At 40.9% G+C, this 16,006-nt stretch overlaps 1 protein-coding gene across 5 annotated transcripts in view; it reads left to right on the top strand.

Moving 5' to 3' along the window:
* LOC123772798 (uncharacterized) overlaps positions 1-5,180 on the top strand; it is a 352,704-nt gene extending 347,524 nt beyond the window's left edge. For 4 of the 5 annotated variants that reach the window (XM_069324448.1, XM_069324447.1, XM_069324449.1 and 1 more), the window contains one exon: positions 479-618. Coding sequence is in view for 1 of the 5 variants with exons in the window: in XM_069324451.1 (XP_069180552.1) it covers positions 479-841 (363 nt within the window). In the remaining 4 variants the exon portion in view is untranslated. Of the gene's footprint in view, positions 1-478 lie in introns of all 5 variants that reach the window. The other variant, XM_069324451.1, reaches the window with a different exon arrangement.
* Positions 5,181-16,006: the final 10,826 nt, after the last annotated feature.

The raw sequence follows: 16,006 nt of genomic DNA, 5'->3' as shown, positions 1-16,006 counted from the left end.
ATTTTCTTGACATTGGGAACCTTAGGAGAACAGGCTGCATCACCGCCCCTAAATTGATGACAACACAACTACCATAGTGCCCACACAAGTTCTCTCATTCATTTTCATGCCACTTTTAGCAATGTCAAAATATTTTCCTTATTTTTTACATCTTTGTGTGCTTTTATATGTGGTATGTCTTTCCTTTCCATGCAGCTTAAATTCATAAATAATGGAAGATGGTGTCGGAAGAAATTTTCAGTCAACATGTAAATTTCTGTGAGTTACACATTGTCTCATGAAAAAACTAATATTTTTAACTTGACTTTTCAAATTAGTATAAATTGTTTGACAATGTTTTGTTTGTATAATTTTTGCTTTTAAATAGAATTAAAACTTTATCAGATACAAGGCATATATTTACAGAATGTAGTATTTACACTTGCATTGTATTTTGTATACTACAGTTCAGCAAATAATGCATTTTCACATTCTACAGGTTCACAGTTTAACAGCACGCAGTGTGCCTCGACAATTTCGAGAAGGTTTGCGTAATTCTCACACTACAGTCTTGAACGTTACATCTAAGCTGCCATCATACCACAATTCTCACTCACCTAGACGAGATGCACCATCTCCAGAACACCTTGGCATCCCTTGGGGTCCAGCAGCCATCCCGCTGCGACCCACTCAGCTCCACGGTGATACTAGTGATGACTCGTCTGCTCCATCTGGATCACCGCGACGCGTGCCCAGAAGAAGAAGTGTAGGGCGTCGTGACCATCCGGGGTGGCATGCCCGTCCTGAATGTGGCTCCCTTACCGACCCAGCGATACATGCTGAAGCTGATAGTTTCTGCTAATTAGAAAGGAAGTTCCCACATATTTGGCATAATATTGACACTAAGACAGACATTACCTAAATAAATTTGCAGGAAATTTAAAGTCGTAAAAATACAATAGTTGATGCTTTATTCAGCATATCAAATGTTGCATTAATAGGGTAACTGCAAGATGTGTTGCTTATATACCTATCTCAAAATCAAGAAAAGGATACGCCATTTAAATGGCAAAACAAGAAATTATACACACAGCCTAAAGGCTTAAACAGTTGTACCTTATATTGCACGTGGAGAGACACAGGACAATAACGTTCATAGAGGAAAACTAAGATATTTAATATCTTTTTACTGTATATACACAAATAACAATTATATTGCAGTTCTGAATTGTTACAGAATATCACTGTGAATTATGATATGACTGTACATGTCTGGAATATAGTAGCCACATATGGCACTTTGGGACATACAGTGGCCATACATGGCACTCTGGGACATATGACCATACATGGCACTCTGGGACATACAGTGGCCAAACATGGCACTCTGGAACATGTGGCCATACATGGCACTCTGGGATATGTGGCCATACATGGCACTCTGGGATATGTGGCCAAACATGGCACTCTGGGACATGTGGCCATTATGGCACTTTGGGACATGTGGCCATAATGGCACTCTGGGACAATGACAATATGTAGCACTCGGGGACAAACAATAAGTTACAAGATCAAGGTACATTATACAATATCGTGTTAGTCAGGTACTCTGTGTTTTGTAACTAGGAAATAAGAATATTACTCCAAAAAAAAAACTGGTGATAATTTGTATATGAAGGACCCTTATTTTGTATATTATGTAGAACAATTGTTTTTAAACAAATGATAAAATACTCTCAATGTGGATTTATAAAGTGGATTTATAATTGATGTAAAAAAAAAACTATACAGTAAGCAGGATTTTTTTTTATAAAACTGATTTAAGGTTTGTAGCTGCCAATTCTGCTTTTGAATTTCTGGTGAATAACATTTATTGTGATTAGCACTTGTGCTCAAACATATTGGTAGAGCAGTATAGGCCTCTTGCAGCAGCTGTACTGAAACAATAATAGAGTAGTATAGGCCTAGGCCACTTGCAGCAGCTGTGATCAAACATATTGGTAGAGCAGTATAGGCCACTTGCAGCAACTGTACTGAAACAATAATAGAGTAGTATAGGCCTAGGCCACTTGCAGCAGCTGTGCTCAAACATATTGATAGAGCAGTATAGGCCACTTGCAGCAGCTGTGATCAAACAATAGTAGAGCAGTATAGGCCACTTGCAGCAGCTGTACTGAAACAATAATAGAGTAGTATAGGCCTAGGCCACTTGCAGCAGCTGTGATCAAACAATAGTAGAGCAGTATAGGCCACTTGCAGCAGCTGTACTGAAACAATAATAGAGCAGTATAGGCCTAGGCCACTTGCAGCAGCTGTGATCAAACATAATGGTAGAGCAGTATAGGCCACTTGCAGCAGCTGTACTGAAACAATAATAGAGTAGTATAGGCCTAGGCCACTTGCAGCAGCTGTGCTCAAACAATAGTAGAGCAGTATAGGCCTAGGTCTCTTGCAGCAGGAATGGTTGATATTTTATGAGCAATGATAAACATTTTATACAATTTACATCACTTTAGTAGCAGTTGATCATATCAAAGGAAACTTGTGCTTCTACATCCATAAGTGTAATTGTACTGGTGCCTTTATGGACTTTATTGTGCCTAATTGCCTTAAAGTAGGTCATTTTTTCTTATAGTAAGCAGATTATTATTTTATCAAGATATAAAGTTAAATTATAGCTAAGAGCAATTCTTGTCAAAACAGCCAAAAGAAAAAACTATTTGTAGTTGAAGGACAAGCTTGAAGAGTTGTAGCGCGCGCAGGGACACTACACTCACACAGGCAGTGTGGCAAGATGGACACATAGTGCACGACAGTGTGATAAGAACATGTAAACATTGTAGAGTGATCAGGTAGTGACAATGTCACACCCCACAACTGGTCCTCAGTCCTATGCTCGATGAATGTCACTTTACACCAATAGATAATACAGTAGTTCAATTTATTTTTACTTACAGGCTTCCTGTTGGGCTTAGGGCACACATCATTATTCAGGTGACCTATACTTAATGAGGTACTTTAGAATGTAAAGAGATTCTTCCCTACCGTCACACATATTCTTTGTCATCTTTGTGTACATACAATGTATAAACTATATATAAAACCTTCAAGTTTTTCCTTATTATGATTATTTATGTGATATAGTGCTGAATAGCCTTGTACCAATGAGGAGAACTGTATGTAAAAGATACACAACCATGACCACACCAGAGGGCAGCAGAACACATCAGAGGGCAGCAGTAACACATCAGAGGGCAGCAGAACACATCAGAGGGCAGCAGAACACATCAGAGGGCAGTAGAACACACCAGAGGGCAGCAGAACACATCAGAGGGCAGCAGAACACATCAGAGGGCAGCAGTAACACATCAGAGGGCAGCAGAACACATCAGAGGGCAGCAGAACACATCAGAGGGCAGTAGAACACATCAGAGGGCAGCAGTAACACATCAGAGGGCAGCAGAACACATCAGAGGGCAGCAGAACACATCAGAGGGCAGTAGAACACATCAGAGGGCAGCAGTAACACATCAGAGGACAGCAGTAACACACCAAAGAGGACCATCCCAAAACATTCAAAATCTACTCTTTGGAAAGGTTACAAAAGAAATATCACATAATATATACCCGAGAGATACATGAATGCCAGGCCCCCAAATATGCATCACAAAATATTTAACTAAAGTGAAAGATATGGCAGGGCAAAGCAAAACAGACCTAGTAAAGAGTAAGGTGCCATAGGCACAGTCAGAGAACACTTGAACATCAAAGATCCATGGTGCTGTAGCCTCCACCCCCCATCAAATGTTAGAAATATCTTGGGAACACAAGTAGAAGTGAGAGAATCCATAGGAGCCATGATTAGGATTTGAACCTATGCGGTGGATATTCCCACACGCGCACACCCTAGACAATTATGCAATGACATGGTTATGTCGTTGACATAGTTGTCAACTGTCACCTTCACTACTCACCTAATTGTGCTTGCGGGGGTTGAGCTTTGGCTCTTTGGTCCCGCCTCTCAACTGTCAATCAACTGGTGTACAGATTCCTGAGCCTACTGGGCTCTATGACTGTCATGACACAGTTGTCTAGAGCGCATGCGTGGGAATACCCACCACATAGGTTTGAATTCTCATCGCGGTTCTTACGGATTTTCTTATCGATACATCACGTTAGTATGATTACTCTCTTATTGAAACAAATTGAAGCCAGTTTAGACAAGTTCGTGTAGGAGGTGCCAGCCCAACCAGGATGTAATGAGCCTGCGAGCTGCTCCAAGCAACAGTCTTTTTATATAAAGTTATGACGAGACAAGCCGGGCTTGAACTCAGAGCTAAGTTTAAGTAACAGCAGTAACAAGTGAAAACAGCATGCCAAGAGTTCACACTACTTCCACACTTACTTACATTGACTTATTCATATCTCCCATAGAATAAGGTTTTTAATATATTTGCTGCTTGTCTAATATGTTATGGGACACAAAACAGAACATAAGAACTGCTTGACATTTTACTCTGAAATGCAACCTGCCTTAACATTTATATTACAAAAATGTCAAAAACCTGGTTTCAAATTGAATAATGTTACACATAGCTTTGTTTTTGTTATTTTTATTACTTAATGTTGTATAAATGAATAGTATAAACTATGAGGTGTTACTTATATTGATGCAAACTTAGCAGCTACTGTGCACGTCTGTGGAAACATATGTTTTAATCTCAACAACTCTCACTATAGTTCAAACGCTTCAACCCCCACAACTCTCACTATAGTTCAAACACTTCAACCCCCACAACTCTCACTATAGTTCAAACACTTCAACCCCCACAACTCTCACTGTAGCCCAAACACTTCAACCCCCACAACTCTCACTGTAGCCCAAACACTTCAACCCCCACAACTCTCACTGTAGCCCAAACACATCAACCCCCCACAACTCTCACTGTAGCCCAAACACTTCAACCCCCACAACTCTCACTGTAGCCCAAACACTTCACGTCAACTCTCACTGTATTGGTTCAGTTCAAACAACTTTGAACAATTTGCTTAGCGTGAAAGCTTTATAGATTCTGGTTAAGAGTGCCATAATGAGATATCACTGGATTTATCCTTCAGTTTTGACTCTTAGTTCATGCAGTTGTGCTTATTCATAAATACATGAAAGTGTAATTATAAATCAAATAAATGGGCCACTTACACTCCTCTTTAAGTTATACCTGAAATATTTATTTATATCTCCAGGTCAACCCGTTCTCACACTTGCTAATAGTCAATATCTTGCTTATGAATAAGTGCATATGTGACTACTAATTTAATGTGAATATTTGAGTTTACCTTGAAAAGCTGAATAGAAAATCACAACCTAACCTAACCTTCTTAGTATGTTAAGATATTACAATTAGTACTGAACCTATACCTATATTGATATTACAGTTTTATAAAAATAATAAAACAAAACTAAAATATTTAAATAAATTGTAAAGTAACTCAGCATATTGTCAAATTTTGCATAAAATTTCTATTGTTTAATAAAACTGAGAAAAAGTTAGTGCCTTAAAAAAAAATATTTCTTGGAATATGTCACGTATGTACTTATATATAAGCAAAATAGTGACTATAAACAATAAGTCATATATGTGCTGTCTTGTGCAAGAGCAGGTTGTCCAGGTAAGTTAAATTGTATATTTAATCATTTGTAAATACTGTAATGTAAAGTTGATAACCTCGGCAAATTATATGGGATCAAACCCCGTCGTGGTTCCTGGGTCACCTCTCTGCCATACAGGCTCTACTCTTCAGCTAAGTGATTTTGAGTCTTTACCTTCGGTGTTTTTTTTTTGGGGGGGGGGAATTTTTGTTTTTTGTTTTTTATACACTGAGGTATAGCATGTGCCTGGCTTCTAGTGCACTTGGAGCTGTATGTGCTCATGGTTACCTTCCCTGTGTGCTCACTAGTGCTGCCCTTGCATTTCTAGAGTTGTCTTCTCTAGAGTGTTCAGGAGTTAATTCCCTAGCCTTAAGGGCCACCTAGCTTGTGGTGGCCCTCGCCCAGGGTACATCAGGGGGTCTGGTGACTCCTCTGTCTCAACCCGGGTCGAGAGTGACATTGGCTGGCAAGGAACACTAGTGGTTCGTGGGTTTTCCTTCCGCCTGCCGAGGTTTGCTTATCCCCTTGCCCATTGGAGTTGCACACTATGAGTAGCTCTTCTGCTGGGTCCTCAGGGTTCAGTTCTCCATGCAGGTCATGTTCAGGGAGTGTTGAATGCTTTCGTGGATGATTTGTCCCACTTCCTTTCAGTCTCCACGGAGTGGAATATCAATACTACCTCCTTCCTTTGCCTTTGCAAGATGTACGGGCACCCGGAGGCAGACTTCTTTGTTTCAGTGTGGAACTGGTACCTCCCTCAGTATGTGACTATTCCCAGATTGCAAGGCCCTCACAATAGATGCCTTTGGGTTGGATTGTGGGGAACTCCCGTACCTCTTTTTCCCAGCCCGGCCGTTGCTCTGGGTCCTGGACAGGTTGGAGTCCTCTCAGCGGAGAATGGAAAATGGTCATCCTCGCTCCTTAGTTTCAGGCACTTCTTGCTCATTGTTCGAACCCAGGCACTTTTTTGTGGCTCCACTTCTATTAAAAGGTAGGTCCAATGATATATTTTGCAGGTTAGCACTTCTCTTCAGCTCTTTGCATTTGGATTTTTTTTTACATTTTTATCACCATCTTTACAGCAAGCAGGTGGCTTCTTTGATAATGTCCCACCAGCAGTCTTCTTCTAGGTGACAATATGAGGTATCGTGATGCTCCAATCGCTAAATCTGTCCCTTTTGTCATTGTTCTTATGCTTTTGAGTTTGTGGTGTTCTTTCTTGGCTGTTTCTTGATCAGCGTGTCATGCTGAACACTTCATATGATGCAGCACTAGCAGAACCGCTGCAGCATGCATTCGGTGTCGATACTACCACCAGCACCATTTCACAAACTGTCTAGTACATTGTTTCACCTTGACCTGCTTATGCACTGCTTGAGTCTGTGCGGTCTTTGGACCGTGTTCTCACTTTTCTTTCTTTTTATTTTACTGCCCCCTCTCCTCCCTTCAGTCTATGATTTTTTTCAATGGTCTTGTTTTGGTGTCTCTTGCCTCTAGTTGTTGGGTTGGGGAGCTTCATGCTCTCCTCAGGAAGCACAGTTTCTGTTCCTTTGGCCCTGGTGACCATTTTGTTTGCATGCAGCTAGTTCCTCTTTTTCTGGTGAAGAACAAGTCGGCTGGCTTCCGGAGAGGTCCTTGGTTATTGATGCTTGGTTGGTTCGCCCAGGGGTGCATCATGTACTGTGTCCAGTGGTGACTCTGCCACTACCGTCATGCCACTGATTCTGCTTCAGTGGATGCTTTATGGGTTGATCCTCTTTTTTTTTGCTTCCCTTTTCCATGGTTCATATTCTTCACATCATCCACAGTGTTATTAAGTCTATCCAGTCTGCGGTCTACCCTCGTACCCACTATGTTTGAAAATGTGCCGCTCTTATTGCTGTGTTTGCTAATATGTCCTGGGCCAATATTCGAGTGATGGTTTTGGCAGTCTAACAGGGTTCTGTTCATTGGTATTTGGCGAATGCACCTGGGCCTTGACATCTTTGTGAGGCATTGGGTTGTCTCATCCAGAGGTCTTTTCTTCATCCTGACTCCTGCCTGGTAGGTTCCCCATGTGTTCTTATTCTTCATGGGTAGGTTGGTAGGATAATACATGATAATTCTGGGGGCCACAAGGGGCTTACCCCAGAAAACCGACATTGAATGTAAAGAAACACCTCTTTCTGGGTGAGCTCTGGCAGTTCCCCGATTCCTCCCTCCCTTTCAGGAAGTTGGGTGGGTCTTGTTTGCGCATTTGCTCTAGAACTGACAGGTCATATTCCTGGAGAGGGTGAGCTCGTTCCCCCCCCCCCCTACAATTAATGGGGGAGTTGGGTTAAACGAGCTCTCACTAGCTTCGAGAGATTTGATCATGTGTCTACATAGTTAAAGGAGTTCATTAGGCCGGTTATGAGGCTTCGGTCTCTTCTGAACCCAGTTTTGGTTTGTTTTGACTCACTGACTTTCTGGATGCTTTCCCCAGTGTGGGAGCCGGTGGCTTAGTGGACAGAACACCGCACGGGTGATCCTGTGGTCCCGGGTTCGATCCCAGGCGCCGGCGAGAAACAATGGGTAGTTTCTTTCACCCTGATGCCCCTGTTACCTACCGGTAAATAGGTACCTGGGAGTTAGTCAGCTGTCACAGGCTGCTTCCTGGGGGTGGAGGCCTGGTTGAGGACCGGGCTGCGGGGACACTAAGCCCCGTAATCATCTCAAGATAACCTCAAGATAACCCGGTGGGGTGGCAAAGTGTCACTACTCGCTGCGCCTTTATGAGCAGGCCAGGTTCTGGCTCTGGTCCCCGGAGGCAGAGTACAATCCATTACAACTTATCACAACATACAGTACTCCTAAAACAATGCCACTTAGCTCTGGGCAAACAGTGAAGTTCTAGAGGTGTGCTCATGGGGGCATAACTTTCCAGGATCAGAAAGACACAAAGTGATCTGTTAAAAAACATTTCCGGTATTTAGTTAAGTGTTAAAATTTAATTATTAAGTTTTAGAGCATTCTTTATTGGCAATGTTTATATCAAGATAAAAAAAATAGGAAACTTACTGGTTGCTTTGATGTTACTTTGCTCCTTAACCACAAAACACAAGTGGAGTTTTAAAAGAAGCAATTGAACAAGTTCCTGCAGAAATTCAGCATCAGTGAGGGTGTAATGGATATGTCGGCCTACAGGCTGCTCCAAGCAACAGACTTTCAGATCAAGTTATCACAAGACAAGCATGGCCCCAGGTTGGACTTTGAGGGGTAGAAAAACTGTTGAAACTAACTAAAAGTACACCAATTTTTTGTGCTAACAACCTAGCTTAAAACAGAAAGGCATTCAGAATTCTGCTGACTTCTTTCAATGTGTATACTGTATATTGATGCCATACGAAGGAATTGAATCTGCATCCCTGACCTTCTCGGCCACACACACTAGGTGTGGGTTCGATTCTGTAACACTTCCTCAGTATATATTCATAGATTCATCATGTTCTAGTGACTTCATTGTACATGTCCTTATAATCTATCCTGGTAATAGCAACTTTGCTATGAAATTTGGTATGAAAAGCAGAATACATATACAGTTGCCATAGTCACTCTTGGTCAATGTCTTGTTGATCATTTTACAAATCACTTATTTTCAATCCCATCCTCCTGTTTAGATAGTACCTATTGTGATGGTCATCAATAGTCCCTAATTCATATGTACCTGTACAGTACTGTACAACCTCGATTCATCGTACCATGATTCGGCAAATCTCCAGCTAGGTCACACACTTTTCAGGCAGGATTTACTCACCCATTTCGACAAACTCCGGTTTGCTGAAGTAGAGGATGTGCAGATTTGCTTAGGATGTTGGAATGGCTCACAGTTTGGTGGAAATATTCCCCTCATGTCACAGGATAAAATGTTAAATTCCCTTCATATGACATTGGAATTACAATTTTCTTCAATGAAATCTTCTTCCCACCCTCGCTGGCTCAACCTCCCTTACTGTCTCTCCCTCCCTCACTGCCACTCTCCCTCATTGCCACTCTCCATCACCACCACTCTCCCTCACTGCTCCTATCCCTTCCTGCCTCTCTCTTTCCCTGCCTTCCCTCCCTCCCTCCCTCCCACAATGCTTTCACTCCCTCCTTCCCTCACTGCCTCCCATCCCCTCCCTCCCTTCATCAATCACTGCCTCCCATCCCCTCCCTCCCTTCATCAATCACTGCCTCCCATCCCCTCCCTCCCTTCATCAATCACTGCCTCCCATCCCCTCCCTCAATGCAGGGGGGTAGAAATAGCCTAAGCTACTCTAACCATTTGAGATGTATTTTTTTCTAGTCTCAATAAACACACTTGAACTTGAACTCCCTCGAACAAATCCACAAGGGCCGTGACGAGGATTCGAACCTGCGTCCGGGAGCATCCCAGACACTGCCTTAATAGACCGAGCTACGACAGGGAGAGAGAGTTGAAACCGAAGTTCTACTGAACTTACTGGATCCCTTAATGCCTTCCCTCCCTCCTCTCCCTTCCTCACTGCTTCTATCCTTCAGTGCCTCTATCCCTCAATGCCTCTATCCCTCACTGCCTCCCTCCCTCAGGTTGGTATCCAGCATGGTGGGGATAGCAATATTTGTTTACAGTTACTGTATTGGACTGTACTGGCATCCTTTGTAACTGTCACACACAAGGCATTTATAATTACATATGGTGCCTAGAGAGGATTCAAGCATAATTCTGTATACAGTATACTATATATATACAGTATACCTTTACTAAGGTATATAAAGATAAAGTATGATTCATTATTGTACAGTTTGGTAATACTGTATATAACAATGAAATATTCTTGATTTATATTTTTACAAAATGCATTACATAAATGCCTCCTGAAGGCATCACCTCTTGCAATGAATCCAACCCTGCAATGAACTGGGGTTGGTCAAGTTTGTACTGTACTTAGCTTTTAGATAGTAATATACTGACTAGTAAGGAATTCTTTTAAAATAAATGAAGCTAAAAAAATAAACTTAAATATTCCTAGTATAGCACACATATGTACTATATTAGTCCTCAGATATCGTGTATTAGGCCTAGGAAAGTTAGGTTAGGTTAGGTTACTTTGTCAAAGCAACACGAGTAAAAAAAATACAGTAGTTTTCCAGTTTGTCCAACTCAATAGTTCAGATTTCTACTTTCTAATTTTCTTGTACATTAGAGTGAGTGAGTGAGTGAGTGAGTGAGTGAGTGTGTGTGTGTGTGTGTGTAATTACCTAAGTGTAATTACCTAAGTGTAGTTACAGGATGAGAGCTACGCTCGTGGTGTCCCGTCTTCCCAGCACTCTGTCATATAACGCTTTGAAACTACTGACGGTCTTGGCCTCCACCACCTTCTCACTTAACTTGTTCCAACCGTCTACCACTCTATTTGCGAAGGTGAATTTTCTTATATTTCTTCGGCATCTGTGTTTAGCTAGTTTAAATCTATGGCCTCTTGTTCTTGAAGTTCCAGGTCTCAGGAAGTCTTCCCTGTCGATTTTATCAATTCCTGTTACTATTTTGTACGTAGTGATCATATCACCTCTTTTTCTTCTGTCTTCTAGTTTTGGCATATTTAATGCTTCTAACCTCTCCTCGTAGCTCTTGCCCTTCAGTTCTGGGAGCCACTTAGTAGCATGTCTTTGCACCTTTTCCAGTTTGTTGATGTGCTTCTTAAGATATGGGCACCACACAACAGCTGCATATTCTAGCTTTGGCCTAACAAAAGTCATGAACAACTTCTTTAGTATATCGCCATCCATGTATTTAAATGCAATTCTGAAGTTAGAAAGCATTGCATAGGCTCCTTGCACAATATTCTTAATGTGGTCCTCAGGTGATAGTTTTCTATCTAGAACCACTCCTAGATCTCTTTCTTTATCAGAATTCTTTAAAGATTTCTCACATAATATATAGGTTGTGTGGGGTCTATGTTCTCCTATTCCACATTCCATAACATGACATTTATTAACATTAAATTCCATTTGCCAAGTGGTGCTCCATATACTTATTTTGTCCAGGTCTTCTTGAAGGGCATGACAATCATCTAAATTTCTTATCCTTCCTATTATCTTAGCATCATCAGCAAACATGTTCATATAATTCTGTATACCAACTGGTAGATCATTTATGTACACAATAAACATCACTGGTGCAAGAACTGAACCCTGTGGTACTCCACTTGTGACATTTCTCCATTCCGATACATTGCCTCTGATTACTGCCCTCATTTTTCTATCAGTCAGAAAATTTTTCATCCATGATAGAAGCTTACCTGTCACCCCTCCAATATTTTCCAGTTTCCAGAACAACCTCTTATGTGGAACTCTGTCGAAAGCCTTTTTTAGGTCCAGATAGATGCAGTCAACCCAGCCATCTCTTTCCTGTAATATCTCTGTGGCCCGATCATAGAAACTGAGTAAATTCGATACACAGGATCTTCCTGATCGAAAACCATACTGTCTGTCTGATATTATATCATTTCTCTCCAGGTGTTCTACCCATTTAGTTTTGATTAGCTTTTCCAATACTTTCACTATTACACTTGTCAATGATACAGGTCTATAATTGAGGGGGTCTTCCCTGCTGCCACTTTTGTAGATTGGAACTATGTTAGCCTGTTTCCACACGTCTGCTACGATTCCTCTACACAGGGATGCCTGAAAGATCAGGTGAAGTGGAATGCTGAGCTCAGATGCACATTCTCTCAGAACCCATGGTGAAACGCCATCTGGGCCAGCTGCTTTGTTCCTCCCGAGCTCCTTTAGCATATTTTCCACTTCATCTCTAGACACCTCTATCCGCTCTATGTTGTTCTCTGGAATTCTTATTGTGTCTGGTTCTCTGAAGATTTCATTTTGTACAAACACACTTTGGAACTTTTCATTTAATGTTTCACACATTTCCTTTTCATTTTCCGTGAATCTGTTTCCCATTTCCAACCTCTGGATATTATCCTTTACCTGCAATTTGTTGTTTATGAATTTGTAGAATAGGCCCGGTTCTGTTTTACATTTATCTGCTATCCCTTTTTCAAAATTTCTTTCTGCCTCTCTCCTTACTGCTGTATAATTGTTTCTCGCATCTTTGTATCGCTGGTATGTTTGGGGGTTTGGCCTCTTCCTATACTGATTCCATTTTTGTGTCTTTTGGTCTCTTGCCCTCTCACAATTTCTGTCGAACCAATCCTGTTTTCTGGTCCTGCATCTCTGTTTTGGTATAAATTTTTTTGTGCCTTTATCATATATTTCACAAAACTTGCCATACATCTCATTCACTTCCTTGCCTAGCATCAAGTCTGTCCAATTATACTCACTAAAAAAATTTCTAAGGTCACCATAATGTCCTCTCCTGAAGTCTGGTTTTTCAACTGCTTCAACCTCCTTATTTTCTTCCAGCTTATAACGCATTGCATACTTTATTCCCAAAAAGACATGGTCACTTTTACCCAAGGGAGGAAGGTACTGAATGTCAAATATCTCTTCCTCCTTCCTGGTAAATATCAAATCTAGCATGGAGGGAACGTCCCCTTCCCTCATCCTCGTAGCTTGTTTAACATGTTGATACAAGAATGTTTCCAGGATGAGGTCTACAAATTTACAGGTCCAAAAATCTTCTGTTTTAGCTTCATATGCTTCCCAGTCTATGGATTTCAAGTTGAAGTCACCGACTATCAACAGTCGTGATCTATCGTTATCCGCTCTCGCTATAATCTCTCTCATTATTGTTATAAGACCTTCACGTTTACTATCTAGCTCCTCCTTTGACCATGTGCTGCTTGGCGGTGGACTATATGCATTTATCATCATTAGTTTATCATCCTCATAGCAGATCTCTAGTGCTATTATGTCAACTTCTTGTGGATTGGCAGTCATTATTTCCTTCACCTTTAGGTGTTCTTTTACCAGCACAGCAACGCCACCGCCTTTCCTAATTTTTCTGTCCCGTCTCCAAATTGAGTAGCCCCTTGGGAATATGACCTCATTTAAAATTACATCTTCAAGTTTTGTCTCTGTGAGTGCAACAATGTCTGGTGTCTGCAGCTGTATTACATCACTTAACTCCAGTATCTTCGATCTCACTCCATCTATGTTGGTGTATGCAATCTTCAGGAACTTGTTCCCCCTCTCCTTATTCTTCACTCCCCCTCTCTCTATTGATTTTGTTGGTTTGCCTTTATGTACCACTTTACTGGTTTGCCTACCCCTATCACTTTGTAGAAAAAAGAATTTATTTCTTCTTCATTCCTGCTCTCATTTAAATGTTTTGCCTCGGCGAGGTTCAGTTTCAGCTTCTCTCTATCTTCTTTTGAAAGATCTCGTCTTAACGACCACCCTTTCCCATCCTCATCCCTTTGCAATTTTCTAGCATTCCTTAGTACTTCTTCCATCTGTTTGGCACCGTTTAGGGTGATCCTCAAAGGTCGATCTTTCCCTTTTACGTACCTGCCTATTCTCCTGTAGTCGCACACATTCTCTCTGTTTGTAAGACCTTCCACGAGGCCAACAATTTTATCTACTACTTTAGCTTCTTCTACAGCTCTTTCTGACCTAGATGTTATCGCCTTTTCTTTGCAGCCAAAAATGATCAGGGACTTACTCCGATCAACTGTGTTTTGCACCAACTTCGGGTTAGATGCCAATTCTTTCCTCACTTCTAGCCTAATGTTTGTTTTATCTTGGTTGCTGCAGTGTTTGACTTCCTTTACTGCTTCTTCTATTTTTTCCTTCTCCTTGGCCACTTGTGCATAAGTGAGTTGCATATCTTTCTTGCACTGTTCTATTCCCTGTGTAACTTCCTCCATCTGTGCTGACAAAAGCTGTTTCTCCTGTTGAATTTCCTTGCCTAACCTATTGTAGTCATTTATGTTTAAATTTACTTTAACTTCTTCCAAAGCTATTTTTAAGAGTTTATTTTCTTCTTCCATGGCTTTGCAATTTGTTTCCAATTGATTCTTATCCTTGCGCAAGTCTTTCACTAAACCCTCAAGACATAAAACTTTGCTATTCAAATGGTCATTACTTTCTTTCAATTTACTAATTATTTCTACATGAGAGTTCACTATAGTATCTAAATTTACCAACTTGTTATGTAGACTACTAATATCAATGCTTTCTTCATTGAATCCCTCAAAATCAAGCTCTGTTTTGTTTTTCCCCTTGCCAGTGGCCATCTTGAATGTTCTTCTCTGCACTGTAAACACTAGGGCAACTTTTTCTCATCCGATTCTTCACTTCCCTTAGCACTTTCCTGTTATCTCACCTATTTTTCAAGAGCACTATGCCTTTATGTTCTGTGGGACACCACTCACTACCATCAACCTGTACTACAATACTTAGGATTGTTGAAATATGCTGGAGCTCCTCTGCTGCAAGTGTTGACCCTAGGGGTGTCACCTTTTACTCAGTGTGTGTGTGTGTGTGTAATTACCTAAGTGTAATTACCTAAGTGTAGTTACAGGATGAGAGCTACGCTCGTGGTGTCCCGTCTTCCCAGCACACTTTGTCATATAACGCTTTGAAACTACTGACGGTCTTGGCCTCCACCACCTTCTCACTTAAATTAACTTGTTCCAACCGTCTACCACTCTATTTGCGAAGGTGAATTTTCCTATATTTCTTCGGCATCTGTGTTTAGCTAGTTTAAATCTATGACCTCTTGTTCTTGAAGTGCCAGGTCTCAGGAAATCTTCCCTGTCGATTTTATCAATTCCTGTTACTATTTTGTATGTAGTGATCATATCACCTCTTTTTCTTCTGTCTTCTAGTTTTGGCATGTTTAATGCTTCTAACCTCTCCTCGTAGCTCTTACCCTTCAGTTCTGGGAGCCACTTAGTAGCATGTCTTTGTACCTTTTCCAGTTTGTTGATGTGCTTCTTAAGATATGGGCACCACACAACAGCTGCATATTCTAGCTTTGGCCTAACAAAAGTCATGAACAATTTCTTTAGTATATCGCCATCCATGTATTTAAATGCAATTCTGAAGTTAGAAAGCATAGCATAGGCTCCTTGCACAATATTCTTTATGTGGTCCTCAGGTGATAGTTTTCTATCTAGAACCACCCCTAGATCTCTTTCTTTATCAGAATTCTTTAAAGATTTCTCACATAATATATAGGTTGTGTGGGGTCTATGTTCTCCTATTCCACATTCCATAACATGACATTTATTAACATTAAATTCCATTTGCCAAGTGGTGCTCCATCTACTTATTTTGTCCAGGTCTTCTTGAAGGGCATGACAATCATCTAAATTTCTTATCATTCCTATTATCTTAGCATCATCAGCAAACATGTTCATATAATTCTGTATACCAACTGGTAGATCATTTATGTACGCAATAAACATCACTGGTGCAAGAACTAAACCC

The sequence above is a fragment of the Procambarus clarkii genome, chromosome 14, assembly GCF_040958095.1.
Source record: "Procambarus clarkii isolate CNS0578487 chromosome 14, FALCON_Pclarkii_2.0, whole genome shotgun sequence".
In the NCBI taxonomy this organism is placed as follows: domain Eukaryota; kingdom Metazoa; phylum Arthropoda; class Malacostraca; order Decapoda; family Cambaridae; genus Procambarus; species Procambarus clarkii.
The sequence above is the reverse complement of the archived record's forward strand: the minus strand, read 5'-3'. Positions and strand labels throughout refer to the sequence as shown.